The following is a 27382-nucleotide window of genomic DNA, read 5'->3' as shown; positions in this document are numbered from 1 at the left end:
ATTAAGTTTTGCCATCAATTTCTTTTATATATTACTAATGTTAATTTATGTATCAATACATAAACACAAAACTTATCTAAAATAAACAAACAAAAGATTGTTTAAATTAACATTTAGATTAAAAAAATGACTATTTTCAAATATAGCAAAATAAAAAATTTATTTATAAATATAACAAAATGTTACTATCTATTGATAATAAATACTAATAGACTATTATCATATATCATTGATAGATGTCTATCAGTGTCTATCACTATCTATCATAGATAGACAATGACATTTTGTTATATCTGAAAATATTTTCAACAGTTTTATCATTTAAAATAATTATACTAAAAAAATCAGGTTAATTATAAAAAATGTCCCTGAACTTTACACTTTATGTAAAAAAATGTTCCCGAAGTTTCAAATGTTTCATAACTATCCTTAAACTTTCAAAAAGAGTTCACAAAAATATCCTTGCCATTAGTTTTGGATGAAAATTGTTAAAATTTTGTTTAAAAAATACTTTAACTATTAGTATTTGAACAAAAACTGTTAATTCCACATGATAAAAATGGTTTTAAAAATTAAAAAAAATTAAAAAATGCTTCTACCAATCAATTTGTTTAAAGTTTTCTTATGTTTAAAAAGAACCAATTTAAAAATATTATATACATACTCTCATTTTTTTCCCCATATACGTACTATCATATTTCTCTTAATTTTCCAATTATTATCTTACACCAATTTTCTCAACAACAAAAACATACCAAAACGTTGCGATGTTGAAAGCCTCCTCACGAAGCGCCTTGGAGAGCAATTTGAAAGGAATATCTCTTCATGCACGCGTATCAAATAGAGAGTGTTGTGGCGCCGCAAAGCAGCACTGCGACACTTCTGTGAATGATACGAGGCACAAGTGTCATAGCATTTAAGCAACGTCGTGCCTCCCTTGCTCGACTTCACCATTTTGCCTCCGTTGCTTGCTAATTGCTCCATTTAGGTCCAAATTGCATCTGAAATGTTCTGATAACTTCTTTTGCTTGATAACCTATCTAATAACTAAAATAAATATTAAATTCCTAAGAACCAACATGATTTAGGCTGATATTTTTTTTTAATTTGACTATTTATCGTTTTGGTATGTTTCAAGTGGAAATTTTGATTTTGGAATTTTGTGAAATTTTGTGGTATTTTATGTTTTAACTCAAAACTTTTGTTTTTATTTTAGTTGTTTAGAAAATTGGTAAGCTAAGAATTGAAAAATTAAGAGAAATATGAGAATAAACATATGAATAAAATGAGGATATTTATATAATTTATTTTAAAATTGGTTCCTTTCAAACTTAAGAAAACCTCAAACAAATTGATCACCATCTTTTAGTTTTTTTTTTTTTAAAAAAAAAATTAAGTCATTTTTGTCAAGAGGAATTAATCGTTTTTGTTCAAATACTATCAGTTGATGTATTTTTTAATTTTTATTAAGTCAAGGTTAATTTTTAAACATTTTAAAAATTCAAGGGTATTTTTTAAACAAAATTTAACGATTTCCATCCAAAACTAACATAAATGACATGTTTAAACTCTTTCTGAAAATTTAAGGATATTTTTTAAACTTTTGAAACTTCAAGGATATTTTTAACACAAAATATAAAATTCATGGACATTTTTTATAATTTAACCAAAAAAATTACAATACAATAGTCATATGTGCAATCCACGTTAATATTTCTAGATAATCAAAATTGTCGATATTTTTTTAAGAGAGAAATTGAATATAATTTAAAATTATTCATTACAAAATTTATATATTTAGAAAATAATAACAATAGAGTGTTATAGTATTATTTATCTAAACAAATAAAAGAAAAATTAGGAAAATGCACGTTTGTTTTTCAGGAGGTGTTTCAGCACTCAACTTTAAGGAGATGGAGTGGATAATAGTTCACCGCACGTTTGGGACTCCAATTATAGTAGTTGGTATTTCCAACTATTATAATATATTGTAACTTACAATTAACTACAGTATTACTATTTCAAATTCTTATTCATTACCGTGTTTACTATTTCTTACTAATTATTTTCTTCCTTTTTGTTACTGTATTTTTTACTAAAATAATATGCACCCTAAACACAAACTATTTTAACTCAAACTAAAATAGTACGTATCTTAAATACAGACTATTATAATCCACAAACTAGAATAAACACAAATCATAATAACCAACTCACCGTCATCCTAAACACCTAAATTAGTGTACTAATGCAAAACCCTTTCTAACTATAGAATGTCATTATTGCCAGTTTATACTAGTGCTTATCATTGACTGATTTTAATTTCCTTCCTTGATTAAACACACCATCAAATTAAGATCACAAAATTGTCTTAGTTTTTTGTGACATTTTTAAAGTATGCAATCAAAGAGGGTAAAAGGTGACCCATACATAGGTACTATTTTCTTTTGAAAACTCAATCCTCCATTATTATTCTCTTTGTTTTATGGATTATTTTGCTATCATATTTTTAAGTTCAAGTCTTCCTATATGGCTCATATCCATACCCAAAAATATTTAATGATTTTAAAAAAAAACTAGACTAAATATACAATTCCATCTTTTTTATGACATAACGTCATAATCTTAGGTCCAGTTTGTTTAGTCTTTAGCTTCGTTTGAGATTACTATAACTTTTGAAGTAATTGCTGGTAGATGTACTTTTAGAAAAATCAATTATGAAAATAAATAGAATAGTGTTTGGTAGATTTCTGTTTAAGTTTTGAAAAAATAGTTTAGGGTGTTTGGTAAATAAATACAAAAACATCTTATCATTGAAATAATAAATAAAATAGGCTTATAATCTAATTTTTAAATTTTGTTTGTAATTTTAAATTTTAAATGATTGTTTAGTATGATAAATTATGTTGTTATAAATTAGTTTTTAAATATTAGGGGTAATAACTTTATTTTTAAAAAAAAATCAATGTGATATACTTTAAAAAAAATCGACGCATTTAATTCACGAAAAATAAAAAATAAATTTGATTATGTGAAAAATAGATAAATATATAAAATATTATTTTTAAAATATAGAGTTGAAAATTAAATACTAATTAAAAGTTCTTCCTGATTTTAGGAGAATTTAACACCTAGTAAATACTACTTAGACGTGAAATTAATAATGTGTTTTTAAAAGTGGTTTTACCAAACACAAAAAACGATTATGATTTTTTTTTTTTAATTTTTAAAATGACTTTTTGACACCGTCAAGAGAATGACATACATAGTTTTTGTTTTTAGTGCCTAATTTAGTTATTAACTTTAAAACAAAATAATAATAATAATAACTAATTACATCTCATAGTGGTTACACCACCTATTGTAGATAGAGCAAGTAAATACAACACCTATTGGTAGTGTGGGAAACATTTTCTCTAATTTCTTTTCATTATTACAAAATGTAAAGATAGAAATTTGAAGCTCCAAATTTTGAAAAAAAAAAAAAAAAAATAGTAGATGCATTTAGATTAGGTTCATATTAGCAAAAGTTTCTATGACGTAAAATATGATAGGTTAAATTACAAGTTTAGTTCAGACTTTAAGGTTTGTGTCAAATAATTTCGTGTACTTAATAATCTCTTACTTTTGTATAAGTCTCAAATTTTTAAAAATAAGTCTTTGAATAATAGTTAAGAAAGATCAAAATAAGATTTAAACCTAAAGACATGTTTAGTAGGGAGAACCTGAAAACAGAAATTTGAAAATAAATGTTTAATAAAAATAGAGTTGTATTTTATCTTTCCATATATGTGTTTGGTAGCAGATTCAGAAATTAGATTATATTTAAAAATTATTTAAAAACATGGGTTAGAACGTCACAATGGCATGACGCTAGACCTCTTGAGGCATTTTCGTCATTTCTTCTTTCCCTAAAGTTCAATTGCTCTAATTAGCTCCTAATTGCTCTGAATTAATCCTGAACAGCTCGTAATGCTCTAGAACGCATGAATTGCTCGAGATACTACAAATATAGACATTTAAGCACATTAATTATCATATACAAGTGAGATTAGAGGTACTAAAATAGCACATTTGAGGTATTATCAAATATAAAAATATTATTTTTCAGAATTAAAGGGAGTTTGATTTAGGTTAATGATAATGATAAAATTAGGGGAAGATAGAGAAGGAGGAGAGAGATAATAATAGAATGATTGAAAGGTTAGAGAGTAGAGAGTCATAATCAGAGGGAGCAAATCTGGATGCATTAACATTGTCGTATCCCAATGAATTAGGCATCAAGAAATGGGGTTGATTTGGCCTTATTCAAATCTATTTTTTATATGTATATTTTATTATATGATTAATCTCTATTTGTTTGGCTCATCTCTCTATCTTCTTCTTCTTATTTCTCTCATATGCTCATACCAAACCAAACCTTCCTCAAAAAAGGAGAGAATCCAATCTCATCAATTTTAAATTATTTGCATTATGCATCCATTAATTGAAATTCTCTCTCTCTCACTCTCTTTATTGTTTCCACACCACATTGCATGTGATTTCTTGGTCAAACCAATTTATGCTCTCTTTTATTTTTGTTTAAAATGCGATTTTGATTTATGTGCCCAAACCCTATATTTTACCTTTAATTCATTTCAATCTATTACTTTTAAAATATTTATTTTGATTTCTATACTTTCTAAAAATGGAGGTGAAATTCCGATTAGGCGAGAAATCGGAGAGAGTAGGGAAAAAAATTCCTCGTGAGCTAAACAAGAACGGGAAATGCATTTCCCCCTCCCATCTCTCATCCCCGCTCCGATTAGTTTCTACATATTTATTTAATATAATTATCTAATGTTATGTTATTATAATTATTATTATATAAATATTACATTTAAATTTCAAATTTGATTATTTATTTGGAGATAATGAATATGTTTAAATTGAATATTTAAATCTAGATTATATATATGAATAATTTGATTTATATTTATTTCTTTCTACTAAAAAAAGTTAATTACGTTTTTTAGGCTAAAATTTGAGTAATTTATTTTTAAATTCAAATTATCATGTAAAACTAACCATAATAAATAATTTAGTGATAAAGTTAATTATTTAATTAAAATTTTCTCACATTAGTGATTTAAATTAATTGACCTTTTACAAAAAAAATAATAATAAAAAAGAAAAAAAGTAACAGGAAAAAATTCCTCGCAAGGAATTCCCACCCCGATCCCCGTGAGAAATTTAAAATGACCATTTTTTTTTAAAGTTTAAGGATCAAAATGAACATTTTGGAAGTACAATGACCAATATGCACATTTGAAAGTATAGTGCAGAAAATGAACATTTTGAAAGTATAGGAACCAAAATAAACATTTTGAAAGTACTATAAAGATAAAAATGAATCAAAACCAAAAGTATAAGGTCTGGAATAGTATTTAAACAGTTATTTTGTTCTCTTAAATTGTTAATTAATAGTATAGAACATGATGCATGTTATTATGGAATAACAATGAAACATAATGAACTTAAAGATGTCTTCTTTGTTTTAATCTTAGAAAGAATTTGGACCTAATTTCTCTCAAATTTCTTAAATAGGAGAATATAATATTAGAATGATGGTTGATGAAACACAAACTAAAGTCAATGTAATTTTTTTTTAATATAATTTTTATGGATCAAACTGAAAATAAGGTAAACTTTAGGGATTAATAATCATAATTTAAACCAAAAAAAGTCATGGGATGACATGCAAACAATTTAATATATGTTTGAAAATCAAGTGTTAGGATGACATTTAGCTGTTGGACTAACACCTCAATGAAATAATTATAGGATTTAATCAATTATGTATCCATTCACCTAAACATGACAAAAGCAAGACTTTATGCTCTTCTCTTTCTCATATATTTGTATCTTTCAATTGCTTTCATGTTTATTCTTCTTCCTATTAATTTGTTGATTCATTTTCAAAAGATTTTAAAATATTTCTGCCTACTAACATTTTAAGGCAAGTGTTGCTTTTCAAAATATAATAAACTTATTTTGTATGAAGAAGAGGATTTATGGTCACAATTACTTATATAAAGTGAATTAGGATTATTATTCTCTCTCATCCACATCCTAATTTCTAAATTTGTAGACTCATATTCATTAATTGCAAAATATTTTTATTTTAAGTTCAATAGGTGGAGATGAGAATTCTAAAAACCTAGAACTTTTGACTGAAGATACAATATTTTAACCAGTTAAATTGCTATTTATGTTGGCAAATTACATACTAGTTTTATTAAATACAACAATAATATAAAATATATATCACAAACCCACAAAATTTCACCCCAATTGATTTTCATTCTCCTTCCCATTCTTAATCCCATTAAGCAATACAAGTTCTCTTTTAATTTATGGTAGGTTTGGATTGACTTTCTAAGAAAGTACAATAAATATATATATATATACATATATAAACACTTAAAAAGTCATAATTCAAACAGACCCTTAATAAACAAGTTTTCGTAAACACAACGTAAATAAAATATATCTAAACCCACAAAATTTCATCTCAATTGATTTTCATTCCCGTCCCATTAAACGATACCGAATACTCTCCCAATTGCTTAAGATCCATCTGAAGAAGCCCTGATAGAAGAGTTATTTACTATTTCAATGTGAAAGTGACTGTGAGAGGGAGGGGGGGAGAGATAAAGAAAGGATAAAGTCATGTGATAGACAATAAGAAGCATAGACAGAAGACAACACAGGGTTTGTGCCTGAAGTTTGTTAGATACAGAAATAAATGTGGAAAAGCCTCACCACAGACAAAGCATTCAAACAACCAAGACTTGACATTCTTCATTGTCTTCTTACGTTTGTTAGATAACGTTAAACCTTACAAAAACAAACAGTTGAGAGACATTTCCAAATGAATAATCATAATCTCTATTCCCTCTCATAAAAACAAAACAATAATACAAAACAAAAACACATTCACATCTAACTTTCCTCCACTCACAAACTCAACCAATTTTCTTCTCCAATTACTCATCACTCATCTAAATGGACTCGTTCTATACATAAATAGAAATTTCAACCTTAGCCTTCAACCAACAAGCATAAAGGCAGAACAAATCACTTTCATTCCAGGTCCTCCTGGCCCTGCCATACACAGCATTAATCTACTTTCAATAGCATTTAATAGGAAAAAGAACATAAAGAACATAAAGAACAAGTTGGTTCTAACCAAACAGTGTGTTAAGCTAAGTGAATGGATGAGTCAGCTTAATTTGGGAGGTGGATGACAAATATTCATAACATTTGTTTAAAGATCAATGGGAGGGATTCATAGAGAAAACCACTAATTCTAGAATTAGACAGAAGAATAACACAAGTAGGAAAACTTGAAATTCCATCCCAATTCACCAAATTTGTCAACTGATTTTTAACAACCATATTTAGCTTTATAATTGTAATAACACAAGTCTCGGAGTCGTGCCTGCTTTCTTCTTCTTCTTTTTTTACTTTTTCTTTGTTTACCTTCCCTGCAACTATCTCCAACTTTCAGATCCTAAATTCAAACCCTTGCTCTCTTGTTACTGCAACTTGGACACTTGTATTGCTTGATATGCTCCGCCTTTGCAGGTGTAATCTTCACACATTTTCCATGGAACCATCTTTCACACACATCACAACAAATCCAGAATTCGTCATTGCCGTAGTTGTCCCCACAAGCCCCACATGTTGCACCCTGTTCATCATCTTCTTCTTCCTCCTCGTCATCCCCGCTATCTTCATCCTCTTTTGGTGGTGGAGACATTTTCACTCCCTTGCTATGGGACTCCAATTGCCGGGACTGCTATAAGACAGCAAGAACAGCAAGAGGTTGCAGCAAAACAATAGAAGAACTTTGCTGAATTAATCATGAATTTCAGAAATTGCTTACCATCTTTCCACTCGACTTGCTTTTACTGCCATTGTTATGTGTGGCAGACTGTTCTTTCGACTGCTTACCATTTCCAGTCACAACTTCAAATACACTTGGGAGATCGTTGATCATCTGGAATAGCCTCTTCCTGAAATGTTCAATTTCAATGTGAGTCGTGTCTGTCTCATACCATGGCCAAAACATATTATTGGCATTCATCTTTTTTTTTTAAAAAAATAGGGAACAGAATCATTTCTTCGATAAATGAAATTACAAAATGATAACGTCATCCCAAATAAATGAAGTTATATTCAGAACCAATGACTACATTTCCTCCATTAACGGAGGAACTGCTGGATATTTACCATATTTCCTAAATACACCCACGCACATGCACTTCATTCACCACAGTATCCCCATGTGATGAATGGGATCGATCTGTTTTTAAGTATCCCCGTGCGGTGATTTACTATCCCAGAAGACATTGAACAGAAATGCAACTAAATCATAAATGGCTTATTATGCTACTTAAGCAGGACTATAGTAGATCAAGGAGTAATCCAAACAAATAAGACATGGCAAAAGTGAGGTCTAAATCATAACATGCTCAAAGACACCACAATAATCCTGCTTCCGGATATCCGTAAGAACATGGGACTAATGTGCCTACAAGTTATAACTCCACTCTCAAATTATTCCTGCCAAGGAATAAGGCATGCAGAAATAAATTCATGAATAAAAACTGCCATAATTTGAGAACCAACAGGTTCAAGCAATGAAAACAAGAAAGGTCAAAATTATCCATAGGGCTTCTTTCACTCAGCTATTGCCTATTAGCCTGAACAAGAGGGGAAAATGATTTTGACTGTACCACCACATAAAATAAAATAAAATAAAAATAAATAAATAAGTAAACCTTCAGGTTCATTAGGAAATTACAAAATTTTCCTCTTTCTCAACACTTGCAGTCTAAGAAGAGAGGTGCACAGTACAAAAGGATACCAGACCTTATCGTGTAATTCCATTTCCTTCTTGTAGCACCATTCAGATCTTCTTAAAAAGAAAGGAAAAAGGAAAAGGGAAAAAAAAGGTAGATGCTCGCCAAGGAATAGCTTAAACTTGACTTATTAAGAATCCATTGAAGAAAGCTAAACATTTTAAATGGACTAAAACTGAAAACAATAAAATAAGTTAATATTTCGACAGATAGGTAATTTTCCAAAGTATATGGACACAGACATGGTGACAAATTACTTGTGAAAATACAAGATGGACACTAAAAAGACATGTATGTTTAAAGAGTTTACATTTTTATATTATGAGGGGAAAAAATCCTGAACATATACATTTCAATGATTCTCAAGCTAGAATTGATTTCAGTTCAAGCTATTTTCATAAGAGATACAACGTAATAGGAAACTCAAGAATGAATTGAATATGCCACGCTCACCTTTATAGATAAATTATTAACTATTGATAACTAATGGTTTGTCATGTGTAATTCACATCTTAATATGTACTTACAGTAAGTGACAAAATTGAACAGTACAGCAGAGTCTACAAGGGTGTAAAGGTTTTCTGAAGAAAATAATAATAAAAGACAAGAAAAAAGGACTATAAGTTGACTCATTGTTAAAAATATCCATACTTACTAACTATTTGTGAGATAGATTTTTGCCAGATAGTAAAGCTTTCTTTCTAAGAGGAAAATCCTAGAACCTATATGTATATATATAATTGCCAAAACTTGAGGATCACTTAAAGTTATCTCCATATTTTCAATTCTAAAACTAAGTAAATTCCCATCTTAGTCCTGAAGAGCCAAGGATAATAGAGGATTTGAGGTCAAAGAAATAATGATCCAAACCATTCAAACCACAATTTGACTTGAAACAATGGAAAACGAAAAAAAGGAATATATTCAACTTGAAACAAAGTTCACACTCAAGTCTGAAGTAATTCTCTTATGCAAATATCTATTGACTGCTAGATCTTGTGAAGTAGCACGCTTTTGGTAATTTTGTAAGAGCTTTCTTTGATACAAATGTAAAAACAAATGTTTCAAATTTAAAGCCAAAATTAAATCCCCCCTCCCCCCAAAACATGAACACAGTCCTAAAGTAAATGAATAAATAACGGAGTAACTTAGCATACAAAATTTTTCAAGCCTAACGAGTATAAAGTGTTGTTCAAGCCCCTCTACTACACTTGTTTTTTTCCTTCATATTTTTCTAAATATCTTCAAACACAACATGCTAGAACAACTACTAAACCTCATTCCCTATCTCCATTCACAATAATTTTTCAAATTATTATCACTATATGAAAAGGAGGAAGAGGTATATTGTGAAGCAGATCTAAATTCATTTATTTTCCAATCATACATCAATGATAATGCATAGAATCAAATTATAAAAAATGGAAAAACAGTAGTATTAAAGCTGAAAATGTCATAGGCACCAAAAAGTACAGTTGGAGTTGCATACCTTTCAGTCTTCCCAAACCCAAAACGAGCACCAAAATAAAATGCAACAGCAAGCAACCATGAGTCACTGTGAACTGCAACCAGGGATAACCAGTCTTTCTCCTGCATCCCATCCCTTGCAAAGTTTATACCTAATGCTGGTTCCGGGAGCTCAGGAGGCACCTCCTCAACAGGCAAGTTAACTTCCCACGTTTCATTTGGAAGTCCATAGAGACACAGGTTCTCCTTCTCTATAAGTATGACAAGAATTGTCTCAGATACTTTCTTAAACTCAAGAACATTTGTATTACTCTGTCAGAAACTATCAGCTAGAAAGCACCAAGAGTAATTTAAAAAAAATTGTGACATATATGACAAGGCATTCCTAGTTCAGCCCCTATACATGTAATCAAGGACAACATAACCAACCAACAAGGTTCCTAGTTCAGTCCCTCCGCAACACGCCAGTCAAGGTTCCTAGTTCAAAAAATCAATATTGAAGGACCACTTTCAACTGCCCGCCCAAGTCATATAGAGTGAAATAATCTCATTGGGTGAAAAAGTAGAAGTTGCACATATCATGATTTGAAATTTTAAAATATTAGACAACAACTTTGCATAACAAATCAAGTTAAGGTTGATGCAGTATTCCACTCCTAAATACTAATATAAAACCCTACAGGTTTTGAGAGAATCAAAATCTGGTATTTCGTTCACTAAAGAGATAATATATACAACTACAAGTGACAAGGGTACCTAAGTAAGAGAGTAAAAACACCATAAAGGGAAGTCGTTAATGAGCCCCAAAGGCTTCATATTTGGGTCTTTATCTCAATGGTAAACCCAACACGACATCCTTTGGGGCTCCCACTGTTAAAAAGGTGGAAAATGCTGATTTACTGTGGCCATTCCCATATTTCAAAGAGAAATCATTATACTTTTATTGAAGCTACATTATCCAACCTCCCCATATATTACTTGTCCCTTTTCCCCATCTCCTCCAAGGTATCAGCTTTGATTGAAAGATTGTATCGTAATTTTCTTTAGAAGGGCAGAAAGGATAAGTCCAGTCATCACCTCCTTGGATGGGACAAAGTGAAGCTTCCAATACAAGAAGGTGGATCAGGGATTATTGGCCATAGACAAAAGAATAAATCCCTCTCGGCCAAGTAGATTTGCGTTATCAATCTGCAAAATCAGCACTAAAGTGGAAAGTTATCTCATCAAAGTATGGCTTCTCTCCCATTGATTTTAAACTGTTAAGGGCCCATGGAGTACATGGACAAGCTTAAAGAAGTTGTTTTCAGCCGCATCTCTTATAATGCTGGAAAGGGGGATAAGACACTTTTTTTTTTTTTTTTTCATTTTTTATGAGAAACATATGAATGATTTCATTGATGGGATGAAATTACAAAAGGGCACAGCCGTATGAGAGGTTACATAATACTACACCACTGTGTAATAAGAGAAGCAAGATTGTAATCATGAAAGTGTTTGGTCAATTTACACCAAGTGGACAAAGTATACAACAGGTAATCGAACAAGTGGATGAAGTCAGAAAAGGGGATAATAAGACATGGTTTTTGCTTGATGTTTGGTTGGGGAAAACAACCCTCAAAGATGATTTTCCCTCCTTATTTTTCATCTCTCTTAAAAATAAGCATCCATTGGTGACTTGTGGAATATCAAACTTGCTTCATGGAAACTTTGACAAAGAAGAAGTCTCGCCAAAATTGAAATAGGTGAATGGGCAAGGCTCTCCAATACCTTCAATCACTTTAGGCCCACTGAGAATGAAGATTATTGGATTTGGCCTCATGGACTCTAGAAAAGAAAGGTTTTATTCACAACCAAATCCCTCTCTTTTTTGCAACAACTAGAATCTATCGGGAAAGAAAAACTTTATCAAGCCACATGGGATGGAAAGTTTCCTTAAAAAATCAAATTCTTTTTATGGGAATTAAGTCATTCATGCTTAAACACCCACAATTGGTTGCAGAGAAGATTTCCAACGATCAACTTATCTCCAAATTGTTATATTATGTGCAAGAGCACCCCAGAATCCTTTCCACCTTTTCAGCCCATGTGCTGCAAGACAAGATCTTCCTAGGAATTCAGTGTTTCATCCTTTAGCTGGATTTTGGCTCTCCCAAATGACATTTGGACCCTCCTCTCTACTGTGCTCATTGTCCATCCTTTCAAGAGGGAGAAAAGATGCCATAGCTTAACTTGATTCAGCCTTTCTTAAGGACTCTGGTTGAAGAGGAACTCTAGTTTCCCCAACAAACAGCAAGCTTTTGAGGCTTTCATCTCCTCTACTACTTATCCATCTCTTGGTGTAAATTGACCACCCTTTTTGTAATTACAGCTTAACCTCATTGATTACCCATTCGAATAATTTTCTGTAAACACACCGATCAGCTCCCTTTAGCTTGTTTCCTATCAAAAAACCCTTGAGGAAACAGGGAGAGAGAGAGAGAGAAAGATAGAGAGAGAGAGAGAGAGAGAAAGAATTCCAATACAATAACACCCAACGTGCACACTTCGCCCAACTCAGTCATTGGAATAGTGGTTAAAATAGTGTATATCAACATCCAGAATGTGACCAAGTGAACATAATTAAAATCTAAAAGAGCTAGTGTAAAGCAATGACAATATCAAAAACCAACCAAACAGAAGGACATATATGGAATATTTTTCACTCTCCAACCTCCTATTTATGACCTTCAAAATTTGTGACCATGAGTTGCCCCCCCGACCACCCGATTTGCTTGTTACTGAATATACACTAATATCAAATTTATCCAGTGAGTCGAAGCATTTATCATGTTATGTCCAGACGCACATATATCTCCAGTTCTACCACGTCCCCCCGGTCCCTAAATTTTTTCAATAAACTGAATTTAGACTTTCAAATAAAAAGAAAACATCGTGGTTACAACCCACGCAAAGGTGAAATCTCATTCCGGATAGACTTGCGACACCACCACCACACCGCCACCCCCACCCCCACCCCCAGTTTTATTTTTCGATTTAGAGAGCTGGGGAGCGACCAACAACTTGAGAAAAACATATAAAGCCAATTCAGCAGCAAAGCTTATGGATAAGACTGTTTCATGAAGACACCCCTATCATAATTCATCCGAGGGAAGAAGAGAATTTAGACCCATTGAAAAAACAGAATTCGAGACCAAAAACATACGGAAGAACTAAAAACAGCGACCAGCGACCAATAAATTCGAATATTTCAGATATCAACAGGTATCGCGAGAACCAAAAAAGAAAAAGAAAACCCACCAGGATCGCACTGCTGGTAAAACTTCTCGACATCTGCAAAAAAAAAAAAAAACACTCAAAAAGAAAAAACAAAAGGATTAAAGTGCAGGAATTCGTACAGAAACAACTGCACAGTCAACCTACATCTAACAGGAACAACACAAGCATAGTAAGAACAACTGTACAGAGAAAAAAATAGCGGAAGCAGGAAGAAGAAAAAAGATGAAGAATAGACCAGTGGTGAGGGCTTTGATCAAGCCGGCACGCCTGCCCTTGAAGTCGCCGTAGACCTCCTCCACTGTACGGGGTATTGGGTGCGGCATTCCCTCCATAATCTCACAAAAATGAGCCGCCCAGTGAGAGGATTAGGGATTTCAGTATGAATTTGAATAGTGAAACTGCAAAATTTGTGGAGAGGAAGGGATGAAATTAAGCTATGTAAGGAGTAGTTGAAGCAAAGAAGAAGAAGAAAATTGAACGGACACTTTTAGGGTTTGTTGGTTTTTCAATGTAATGACTTCGAGAAAAGAGAGAGAGAAGGGAGAGAGAGAATGTCAGTTTATTTTCAATTTACTGACGGATACAATACAACCGGTTGAAATTTGATGGCTAATGTTTTTTGTTTTTTTATTTATTTTTCTTATTATTATTATTATAGAATTATAAATTTTTTTAAAAGAAAAAGAGAGAGAGACAGGCTAATTCTTTGCTATTTGGTACAGCATTAAAATATTTCAAATATTCCTTTTTCAGTTTTATTTTAAAATACTCTCTTTTTAGTACATAAATTACCTAAGCTCACTTTTGTCCTTTAAAAATATTCCTTGCTTCAACTTAGATTGATGGAGCTCGTTCAAAAAGCTCGATGATTTGAAAAATTCATTAACTTGAGTTTATCAATTTATTTAGATTGGATTAAATTCAAATGAATGAAAATTTATTAGTTGAATTCACCTGAACTAAACTAGCTCAACAAACTTATTATCGATTTTAAATTTTATATTTTTTAGTTACGATAATTTATATACATGTATATTTATTTTAGTTTTACTTTATTTTATAATTTTTATATATAATTTATTCTCTAAGAACTTTTTTATTTTACAACATGCGAGGAGATTGAATCTCATACCTTGAAGTTGATTATACAAGATCATATCAATTGAGTTATGTTCATATTGGCTACAAATAACTTGTTCAGTAATTTATAAAGAAAATTGGAATTGATTGGTTAGTCTAATTAAATGTATGAAAATAATTAAATAACTTCTTTACATTCAACGTTTTACTTCTTTTTAGAAAAAAAATACGATTTAAATAAATGGTCGTAGAAACTTGAACCGAACCAAACTAAACCAAAAATTCATGGTAGGTTGAGTTCATTATTTAATAAGGATCATTTAGGTTAAGAAACTCACCACTCAAAGAATTGAATTGGGTTTAAGAAGTGCTTCAATACAACCCCTAAATACCCCTAGTTTTATATTTTTTTTCTAGTACAACAATTGCACGAAAGAAAGTTATGTCAATTAAGTTTACTTTGGCCAAACATTCCTATTTTATTTACTAAGAATTGGACAAAACCAATAGAAGTTACTATTTTGCTATTTTATCCAGCTCGTTCGGAGTACGTCGAGACTCCTTCTCTAAGAAGGGTGATAATTTATCATGGTTGGGTACGAAAGGACCGGCCATCATCTTCATTTCTCCAACTTGGACATGGTAAGTCATTTGTGGGGCCTTCGAGTTAACTGGACGGTTTGATGATGACTTTCCGTTTTGAAATGTAGTCACTTGTAAGGGAAGTTACGGATTCCTTTGGGTCTTAGGTCTCGAATTCCATGAACATAAACTCCCTTGTACTTTTTCCAGTGTTACGGTCGTTGTTTATAATAAAAAATAGAAAACATATGCACGCGTACGTACGCGCACACACAGTTAAACCAAATAGAATAACTTTTTTTGAAAAAAAAAACTTTGTTTAAATGGGCAATTTTCAATATAATTTATTTTTAATGAACAAATATTATATATCTCTATTTTCAATATAGCCTTGTCTTTAATGGTTACTAGACTGCAAATTCCTTGGACATAAGTCAGCTCCTCTGTGCAACACCGTCGTTAAATAAATGTGGAGTACTCCAAAAGTGGAACTCAGAACGTATTTATAATTACAAACTTTTATCAAATTGCAACAAACGATATCCATTAAAAGGTATACTAGGTTTTATGTTTAAGATCATAAGTAAAAATGAGTAAGTGAATAAATATGCAATGATATAAGGGTATATTTGGACACTTGGAATGAGATTGGTTTGCAATGGAATGGGCTTACAAGCCCATGTGTTTGTTGGCTTGTAATCCAACCCGGTTTGTAATCCAAACTCTTTCCCATTTCTTATTGGATGTATCATTCCAATTCCCACAATTTTGAAATCAATCCCCAGTTTCACGTCCTCTAGCATTAATCACTCTCTCTCTCTTTCCTCATCAGTCTTCTCTTCTCATAATGACTCGTTTTCTTCAAATCTTCTTCCCCTTTCATCTTATCCTCTCTGAAACCTTAATCTACACGTGTGTTTTCACCATGAATGTCGTTCGATCTACTTCCCTCTTCTGTGAAACCCTAATCTATGGAACCCTTACACAAAGGGAAGGTAGAAGTTCTCCCTTATCGCTCTGACGACCAAAATTCATATCTTTTGCCATCGTGAAGAGCTTGGTAGGAGGAGATCTTATGATGGATAGGAGTTTGGTAGGGGAAGGCTTCTTTCCGAGAAGTTAGTTCCTTACTCTTGAGGGTGATGATGATGGTTATTTTTTCATCTATGTAATTTTCGATCCCCATTTTCATTACTTTTGATTTGGTTTTCATTCTCTTACTTCATATATGATTTTATTTTGGTTTAAATATTTTCGAGCTATTGTGTTTTAGTATCTAACCTGATTTGAGTTTGGTTTAAAATTATTTGTACTGCCTTTATGTTTGCAAGTTTACCTTCTTTAATTTATGTTCTTATTCTTACTTCATTTTGTGACCACGTAGATTGGAACGTTTGTGTCGAAGCATTATTCTCCTTTTAACGCGTAATAAATTTATACGATGCTTACTTTTTTGTTTGTTGAATATAATACTTTATTTTGTTTAATGTTATTTTGTACCTAACTCTTGCTTAGGTATGTTGTTTATGATTTCATTCTATTGTACTATACATTTTTTTATCAGTTATTTTACTTGTTTTTTAATAAATGAAAAATCTAGCATTACATGTTTTCCTTACTCAAATAAGTCATGCAATTTTTTTTCACTTTCTCGTGTTTGATGATTTTAAAAGAGTTATTATATGTAGATGAAAATAAAGAAGGTTTATCATGTTAAAAATATCTACATGTATCAATAGGGAAAAAGAAAGAAGTATTGTGAATTTGTGGAACACAACGGGAATACAAATATGGAGAAAATATAATATAATAATATATCTATATAATAATAATAAATATAATATAACTAAAATTATAAAATTGGATAATATGAAAATTAGTGAAATTTTGAAGTGGAATTCTCGCCAATGTATGTGTGATTTTAAGATCCACCAAATGCCACTATTTATAGGCAAAGTGGCAAGTAGGATGTGAACATACATGGGCACCAAGCATGAATAATTATAAGGCACATGGATAACATGAAGGGTGACACATGACTTTTGGGATACTAAGCAATGACCATCTATTTATTATTATAATATTCATAATACTCTCCTTAGATGCTCATATATATATGAAATATGTCTCGTTAAAGTCTTACTAGGAAAAATCCAATGGGAAAAGAACCCTAGTGAAGGGAAAATATTACATATTTCATAAAATATATACTCCTAAAAGAATACAAAAAATTTACTCCTCCTCAGAAAACATCACTTAAGATCTCTGAGTCGTCGCATTCCAATGTTATGCACCAATTTCTCAAAAGTTGCGGTTGGTAATTCCTTTGTAAATAAGTTTGCCAGGTTATCCTTCGAACAAATTCATTGCACAATAATGTCGCCATTTTCTTCAAGATCATGAGTGTAGAAAAGCTTCGGTGAAATAACTTTGTTCTATCTCCTTTAATATATCATCATTTGATTTGGGCTATGCAAGCTGTGTTGTTTTCGTATAATATTGTTGGAGGATTTTTATTATAAGACAAGTCACACGTTTCACGAATGTGTTGAGCCATTGACCTTAGCCATACACATTTTCGACTAGTCTCGTGAATTGCAAGAATTTCAGTATGATTTGAGGAAGTGGTTGTTATGGTATATTTCACCGATCACCATGATATAGCAGTTCCTCTACATGTGAACAGATAACTTGTTTGAGATATAGCTTTGTGTGGATCAAATAAATATCTAGAATCTGCATAACCAACTAGATCAAAATTTGATTTATTTGAATAAAACAAACCCATATCAATTGTTCCTCGGAGATAATGGAGTATATGCTTAATTCCGTTCTAATGTCTTTTTGTAGGAGAAAAATTATATCTAGCTAATAAATTTATTGAAAATGCAATATATGGTCTTGTATTATTAGCAAGATACATAAGTGCACCAATTGCACTAAGATATGGTACTTTAGGGCCAATAAGTTATTCATTATCATTACGAGGTCAAAGTATATATTTCTTTATATCCAATGAACAAACATCCATTGAAATATTCAATGGACGTGCTTTGTCTATATAAAATCTTTTCAAAACTTTTTTTTTGTATAAGTTGATTGATAAACAAATATCTTATTTGCTAAATGCTCAATTTGCAAGCCAAGGTAAAAAAAATTTTTTTGCGAATTCTTTTATCTAAAATTCTTTTTTAAGATATTCTATTGCCTTTGAAAGCTCTTCAAGAATTCCAATTATATTTAAATCATCAACATATACAGTTATAAATAATAGCAAATTCTGACTGTGATTTCTTTATAAAAACACATAGACATATTTGATTGTTGTAATATCCTTCTTTATCCACTCAGGCGATTATACCACATTCGTCCTGATTCTTTCAATCCTTATAATGATCTCCCTAACTTTATTGAATATAATACTCGAGAATTTGATTTATATGTTTAAGGTACCTTAAATCCTTATGGGATTCTTATATATATATCATTATCAATAGATCCATATAAAATATGTTGTGACTACATCCATAAGATGCATGTCCAAATCTTCATACACAGTAAGGCCAATTAAATATCTTAGTGTAATTGCATCCACCACCAGAGAATACATTTCCTCATTATCAATACTAGGTCTTTATGAAAAACTATGTGAGTCTTACTTTATATCTTGTGACCTCGTAATTTTCATTTCTTTTTCTTACAAATACCCATTTGTATCTCACAGATTTGACACCTTCTGGTGTTCGGACTACTGGTCAAAAAACCTTACATTATGAAAGTGAGTTTAATTCTGCCTCGATTGTTTTCTTCTACTGAAGCCAATTTTTTCTATGTCAACATTCTTCAACAGATTTTGATTCAGGATCCCCATTTTCAAATATAATATCAAGAACAACATTATACGCAAAAAAGTTGTCAATAACTACATTAGTTCGGTTCCATCTTTTTCCTATCATGACATAGTTTATTGAAATCTCATTATTATCTTTAGGTCTTTCACTTTCCTCGCTAGTCATATCAAGGATTTCTTCATGGGTATTTACATCCTTAACCAAGTCTTTTAGACTATTAATTATTTTTCGTTTTCGAGGATTTTTATCTTTGAAACCCACTAGTCTACCATGCTTCTGGGGTGTTCCAGACTCATTAATGACAATTTGCTGTGTTGGAATATCAATTTTCGATGGAACATTTGCAGTTGGTATATGTGATTTAGTTACTTTGTTTGCATCTATAAATGCATTTGGTAATTGATTTGCTATATTTTGAAATGAATTATCTTTTGAATTTCAATTTCACGTTGATCTGTTTGGGAATCTAAATGAGACAATAATGATGCATTGCATGTAATTTCTTTTTCCAACTTCTTAATTTCTCCCCTTAATGTTGAAAATTTTGTCTTATTAAAATGACAATCAACAAACCGTATAGTAAATACATCACCCCTTAAGGGTTCAAGATATTTAATAATTGATGGGGAAGTATATCCAACATATATTCCTAACCTTCTTTGAGAACCTATTTAGTACATTGTAGTGGAGCAATTGAAATATATATTGCACATCCAAAAATTCTCAGATGGAAAATAATTGGCTCATGGCCATAAGCTAATTATAATGGCGAGTACTTATGATAAGATACTGGTCTAATGTGTACAAGTGACGTTGTATGCAAAATAGCATGTCCCCATACAGATGGAGGAAGCTTAGCTCTCATAAGCAACGGTCTAGCAATTAACTACAAACGTTTTATGAATGATTCTGCTAAACCATTTTGTGTATGAACATGAGCTATGGGATATTCAACATTTATCCCAATTGACATATAATAACTATCAAAAGCTTGGGATGTAACCATCATTATCAAGATGAATGGTCTTGTATAATTAGGAAATTGTGCTCTTAACTTCATCATTTGAGCAAGTAATATTGCAAATGCAAGATTTCAACTTGATAATAAGCCCACGTGTGACCATCTACTAGATGTATTTATTAATACAATAAATATCTAAATGGTCCACTTGGTGGGTTAATGGTCCTCATATATCACCATTATTTTGTTCTAAAAATGTAGGTGATTCAGTCCCCCACTTTAGTTGTTGATGGTCTTATCAATTTGCCTTGAGAGCAGGTATCACATGATAATTCATTAGATTGAAGAATCTTCTAGTTCTTCAATGGGTGTCTATTTGAATTCTCAATAATTCTCCTCATCATTACAGATCCTGGATGACCCAATTGATCATGTCAAATTGTAGATATGTCTGGATTCATAAACTTCAGGTTCATTGTTGCATATGTTTCAATCACTCGTATATGAGTATAATATAATATAGAAGATAAAGTAGGCAACTCTTCCAATATACATTTTTCATTTGAGACAGTGAATATGATATATAGATATTCCACATTATTCTTACTATCAGTCTCAATATGATAACAATTGCAACATATATCTTTAAAACCTAGTAGATTTCTCTTTGATTGACTAGAGAACAATACACTGTCAATTATAAATTTTGTTCCTCTAAGAAAAATAATATTTACTTTTCCAAAGCCTTCAATCAGGTTTATAGAACCTGATATCGCAATGACTTTTGCTTCAGCATTGTCAATTTAGAAAAATATTTTCTACTTGTAAGTGTTGTATGTGTAGTTGTACTGTCTGCCAGACATAAATCTTCTTTACTCATTTTTTAGTCACCCAACATATGAAAATGATCCAGATTTCTTTATTAAAAGAAATTAATTACAATAAGAAAAACAACATTTGGAATATACAAAGGTTAACATCTACTAAGAGGGAAAAAAAATGGACATGAAAAAAAATAACATTAAGTCTAGATATTTTCAAAGTTAAATGAAACACTTGATGTTCCATCAATTCTGCCGATTTTCTCTTCAGGAGATTCAAAGAAGTCCGCCACATCCAAATTTGTCATATGAGATGGGTCAAATATGTCATTATTCCGGTATGCAAAATTTGCTTCCATGTTTTTCTCTTTTTCCTTTAGCGAGGCTTGATAGAGATCAACTAAGTGTTTTGACGTATGACAGGTACGTGACCAATGCCTAGTCATTCTGCATCGGAAGCATTTATTTTCAACACTTTTTGAATTCTTATCTTGTAGATCTTTTCCTTTGTGGTCATCATTTTGTGTGGTTCTTTTGAAATTTGAATGGTTAGAATGACCACCACTAAAATAATAATTATTTCTTCCTTTACCATGGTCATGACCTCAACCATGCCCTCGATCTCGGTCACGATTATTAAAATTCACAGTATTCACTTCAGGGAATGTTGTTGTTCCAGCTGGTCGAGATTCATGACTTTTCATCCACGATTTAAATTTTATAACATTCACTCTAGAGAATGTTGTTGCTCTAGTTGGCTGACATAATGTAGAAAAATGTCTTCTCTAACATATTGGTTTAAAATTTTGGAGCCTCAAGTGCATCCATTTACAACGAGCTTTTGAAAGAAAATTTGTTTTTTAATGATCATATTTTTATGGCATCTAGGTGTATTTTGACATAAAGCACCAATGACAAATAATTATTACCATTAATATCAAATCCTACAAATTCTAATTTTGTAATATTTTTCATAGTAACACTATTAGAAAATATTATATTTATATAATAAATTTAATATATATCAAATATGTAAAACAATATTTAATTTATTAATTATAACAAAAAGGGAAAAACCGACATACCTTTAGGACCTACCTTTAACGGGGAAACGATAGGAGCTTGTGCTGATCATATTGTGAATTTGTGGAGTACAATGAGAACATAGATATGGAGAAAATATAATACAATAATAATAAATAGATAAAATAACTAAAATTATAAAATTGGATAATATGAAAATTAGTGGAATTTTGAAGTGGAATTCTCACCAATGTATATGTGATTTTAAGATCCACCAAATGCCATTATTTATAGGTAAAGTGACAAGTAGGATGTGGACTTACATGGACAACATGAAGAGTGACACATGGCTTTTGGGACACTAAGTAATAGGCATCTATTTATTATTATAATATTAATAAGTTATACAAATTAATTTAGGATGGCAGAATAATTTTTGTTGTCATTAGGAAAAAACCAAACAAATTTTCTGGTCAACAACATACAATTTAAAACCATTTATCAAAAAAGGAAAGAAAAAAAGCCATTAATAAGTCCACTAGACAATTTTAAGGGGGCGTTTGGGCCCCCTATTTAGAGTTGGGCGGGTGGGCTAACGTTTGGGGCTCCAACTATTTTAGTTAGAGCCCCAACTATTTTAGTTAGAGCCCAAATCTAACTTAACCCAAAGATTATTTTGGTCTCATTCGTTTTGCTTACTCTGATTATTGCTCAATTATTTTGCTATGTTTCCTTCCATCTCTTCTCCTTAAGGTTTCACCATTATTCCCGATTGGCAACGTTCCTTGCAGTCTATTTTTCAGCTCGCCCGCAATCTGTTCTATTTAGATTTCGAGATTGCGGATAAAAGTCGCCTGATTTTGGAACACCGTCTCGTTCTTTTCTATGTACTGCTTTAATAGGTTCTCTAGGGAGGAAGATGGTGGCGCTTGCGAGCTACTGGCTTGATGTTGTGGTTTACCATTTGTTCACGGGAAAAATCCTAGCGGTTCTTCTTTTTGCGCCATAGGTTGATAACTCTGTTGTTGATTATTTTTCCATGCGAAATTNTGTTGTTGATTATTTTTCCATGCGAAATTGTGGTGATTTCTCCACCCGGGGTTGTAAGTGTTAGAGAAAGGATTGTTCTTTACGAAGTATACTGATTGTGGGTTCCTCGGACATTCTTCCATCGAATGTGCTTCTCCACAAGTGGCACAACTCATGCTCATCTGATCAATTGCGTTGACTTACCTTTTTTGCATTCCAGGGCTGTTGATTGCGATGCCCTATAATAGATTGATCATCGCATTCATTTGATTTTATAGAGATGCAATGGCCCCATTGTTTACATCACCTTCTCAAATTTTTAGTCGTTGATCACTTTCCCTCCATTCTTCGTGATTCTTTAATATGCGATCAATAATATTTTTAGCCTCATCATATGTTTTATCAAGTAGACCATAAGCTGCTGTCGCATTGGCCACTGTCTACGATGCAGGGTTCAAACCGTGATAAAATATCTCCATCTGGAGACAGTCAGGTAATCCATTGTGCGGACAATCTCGCACCAATCTCTTAAACCTTGCCCAGGCGTCGCTGAGCGATTCGTCAATTTCCTGTTCAAAATTTGTAATCAACTTCCTTCTTCTTACGTTCTCGGTAAAAGGGAAGTATTTCTTCATAAACTTTTCTACAACTTGTTCCCACGACGTTATCTCTTCTGGTTCGAGAGAATATGCCCATTTTCTTGCTTAGTCGCATAACGAAAATGGGAACAACGTTAGTCGAACTTCTTCAGCTGAGATGTTTGGGAACACAAAAGTATTACAGATTTCAATGACACCTGCTTCTTCCCTTACCAAAGGAATGGCAGTGCATAGAGGTCGAAAGCTGCAAAGAAAATCAAAAGGTTACTGTTAGCGCAATATGTACTACCATAGTCCTCAGCAACGACGCCAAAAACTTGATGCGTTGTAAATGTGGTGTGATTATGGTGTATATTTTCGGTGATAAGTTATGCGTTACACATGCAAGTTTTCCAAGTAAAACCCAAGTATAAATCTCACTAGGTTTCTTGATAAGTCCAGGGTCGAACATAGGGACTACTGAGCTATTATGCGACAATAAATTTGATTCCTTTGCAGTGGAAAAAACAAATAAGTTGATGGTGTTTTGTTAAGTATATTTCCTATGCGACGGATTCGAGTAAAGAGTTGATGAAATCAAAAGTTACAATGAGTATGCGATGAACAGGTTGAGAAGGGATTTAGCTAACACTTCCTAAGATTGCGTTCAAGTTATGCGATCATGCTACACATACACAACAACATGTCATCTCTCAATGCAAATGTTATAGTTCCTATTTCTAGGACGCATGCGATGTATACGATAATGTCGACGAGACTTATGTCTAAGCCTTTATTCTTGTCTATGCAATGATGAATGATGTACACATACACAAGGTGACCGCATACTATCATATCCTATTTCGAGGGTGCATGCGATGCATAATAGGAAACAGAACTTATGTCTAAGTTTCTATCTCTTGCTTATACGGTTCTAATCCGACTTTGTCAAGCCTAGATTCTAATCGGACTCTCTCAAGTTTAGATTCTTTCTTTAGAATACTCTCTCAAGTATCTCTAAAGGGTGAATGACGCATACATAAGACAAGATGATCGCATAAAGTCTAAATCTTAGTTCATGCTAGCTAAGTACTTCTTAACCCGTTCAGATATTTAGCTACTCATGCGAAGTATGGAGAGATTGAACATAAGTTGAAATGAAATTTCCATTGTTTATAAATTAAATGTAGAATATAGAATAACAATATAGAGTAGAGATAAGAAGGACGGTAGCAATGTTTTGTTTGCCATTGCCTTTTACACTATCTTTCACTCCAACTCTGCCCAGAAGAATATCCTTGTTTTCGCAAGTGTTAGTCCTCTCTTCCTTTTGTAGTGATTCCCGACAATCTTTCGAGCTGTCCAGGAATGATATCTCGGCGTCTTCTTCTCTTCGCTCGTCTCCGTCTTCTAAGTATAAGAATAACTATGAACAGACTAACGACTATCTATTTTTGTATATGATCTAACTTCTTGTGGCAAACTCCTTTAATGATGGTGGCCTTCGGTATTTATAGAGCTCAAGGTGAAGAAGCTTTTCTCTCTAATGATTGCAATGATGGGCGGTTATTAAATCTCCTGCTTTGATGCGCCGATTAATGGTCACCGAAAGTTGAGTATACTTGCTACAGTGTGTCGTTAATGGCTTGTCAACTAAATTCGGATACGACCTGTCTCTTATACACATCTAGATGTGTATAAGAGACAGGTATACTTGCTACAGTGTGTCGTTAATGGCTTGTCAACTAAATTCGGATTTGACCGTCATCAAATTTTCGTCCCATCATGATTTATTATGCTTTCACCTTGATGCATCGTCTTTATGCGGCCACCTTCTTGAGCAACTTCTCACGAGCGCATACGATCGTATGACTTTGCGATCGCATTCTTTCAATGCGTGCAGACACCTAATATCTTGGATCACAATTTACTTGCGCCAATGCATTTTTCTTGCACAAAACAAGTAAATAAGCTTCTTTTATGCTTGGGCACATGCGATTGCAATCTTCTCAGTCTTTTTTCTCTTCACCAGTCGATGATGATGAAAGAACTCTTATCAAAGAGAACCAATGAGCGGAAGCAGATTGTTCCAAACCCCATTTTGAAAGAACATGCACATTTACAATCAAATTGCAATAGTTATGCATAAATTTTGAATTACAGCATGTTTCAAGAAGAAAATACAGAAGATCGAGTGAACATACCCTTGAAGAACCTTTTCTTCTCGTACTTCCTCAATCCAACAACACGAACGTTCAACAGCACGAATGCTCAATAGCACGAACGCAACGCCTCAGCAATATTCGCGAACAGCAACGAGTAACACTCGACCCTCGACCCTCGAACAGCAAGCAAACACCACCACGAGGTTACCTTGGTATTCTTGGTGTGAGAATCTAAGAGTTGTGGGCTCTGTATGGATTTGGTATAGGGAAGGAGGAATTGAATGGTCGTGTAGACGATCGAGTAAGTGGGAGAAGACAAGAGTCTATTTTATAGACTTGGGTACTCGATTGTTTAGTAGTGAGTGACTATCGTATAGAAAAACTCGATGCACGATCTACACCCTCAAGTTATCGTATAGCTTTTTCTTTAATGCGCGTTCGATTATGAAAAAATGAAATCGATTTTCATTTTATCCATCAGTTACCATAACTGATTACAACTTCCCACTAAGTTGGTTATTAGGAAAAAAACCTAAATCAATTATCTCATAATTGATTTAATCATGAATAATTATTATTTTCATATCCTATAGTTTTAATATCACATCTCATGAAATATAAACTATAGTTCTTCTTCTTCTCTTTTATGGCATTTAATATTAATTCCTCCAATTAATGTATCTAATACATCAAATCAATTATATCACATATAATTGAAGCTTTTATTATATCATATATAATCAAATTTTCTCTTGTTAATTCGAACACTTCAAACTAACCCAAAAACTAATCCTCATCATGAATCCATTGAGCTACCAAGGGGACCTTATGGACCTGTAGCTTGAAGTTCCAACGATACGTGAATAATCGACTAAACTCTTTAATCACGATATCCACCATCCGTTAACTGTCAGGCATTCCACTAAAGACTGAAAACTGCACTCTTCACGCTACAGATATATTTCTATGTCCATTGGATATAACCAATCTACAGTACGATGACCCTTCACAAATCGCTCGTAAGTACAGCTGAGCCAATTTAACATTTTCCCCCTATAGTTACATCTAACTCCTTAAGTACCACCGATTCCTCTAATGAACAATACATCATAGTCCTACTATGAGTAAACACTTCTCGAGCCAAGAGAAGGTGTGACGCCACATCGTTCAAGTCCCAGAATCAACCCTTAATGGAGCATTATCTACTTACTCCTTCTTTAAGGAAGGAGTGAATCCATCTTGTGTAGTTGAAATCCCAGCTCTCCAATCAGACGAATCCCCAAAGTGGTAGGTTTGAGTTAGCGATCTGGTCACTCGCACCCATGTAAATCAAAGGATCGCCCTCATAGGCAGGAGTTTCCAACTCACTCAGGATTAAGGTCATTTGACCTATGGTCATTCTAGTGAAATGAAAGTCTCTGTCATGAACGACATTATATAACGAGACTAAAGATTTCGTGGTCCGATCTTATACAAACTCCTTTGTATAAAGCATCCCTGCTCGCATGTCTAATACATGAATGGTCAGGATCAAACCATTTGTAGCACTTTACAAAACTTGTAACATCTACAAAGTGGACCACACTCGTAGCGTCACCAGGATAAGGTTTCCCTCCTTTATCTATATACTACAGACCATT

General features: G+C 32.4%; 1 protein-coding gene across 2 annotated transcripts; it reads right to left on the bottom strand.

Annotated features, from left to right (window-relative positions):
* Window positions 1-7227: 7227 nt before the first annotated feature.
* On the bottom strand, window positions 7228-14223 carry LOC120090955 (PHD finger protein ALFIN-LIKE 7). 2 transcript variants are annotated; one of them, XM_039048681.1, is made up of 5 exons: window positions 13888-14223; window positions 13674-13706; window positions 10399-10627; window positions 7931-8060; window positions 7228-7843 (listed from the first exon to the last, which is right to left on the bottom strand). In XM_039048681.1, exons 1-5 carry the CDS (start codon window positions 13982-13984, stop codon window positions 7562-7564), a joined length of 771 nt encoding a protein of 256 aa, XP_038904609.1. In that variant the 5' UTR covers window positions 13985-14223; the 3' UTR covers window positions 7228-7561. The 2 variants fall into 2 exon arrangements, with proteins under 2 accessions (XP_038904609.1, XP_038904611.1); XM_039048683.1 differs by having other exon boundaries at window positions 7228-7840.
* Between the last annotated feature and the right edge of the window lie 13159 nt (window positions 14224-27382).

Source organism: Benincasa hispida, chromosome 11 (assembly GCF_009727055.1).
Source record: "Benincasa hispida cultivar B227 chromosome 11, ASM972705v1, whole genome shotgun sequence".
Lineage (NCBI taxonomy): Eukaryota > Viridiplantae > Streptophyta > Magnoliopsida > Cucurbitales > Cucurbitaceae > Benincasa > Benincasa hispida.
This window is presented reverse-complemented; position numbering and strand designations above follow the sequence as displayed.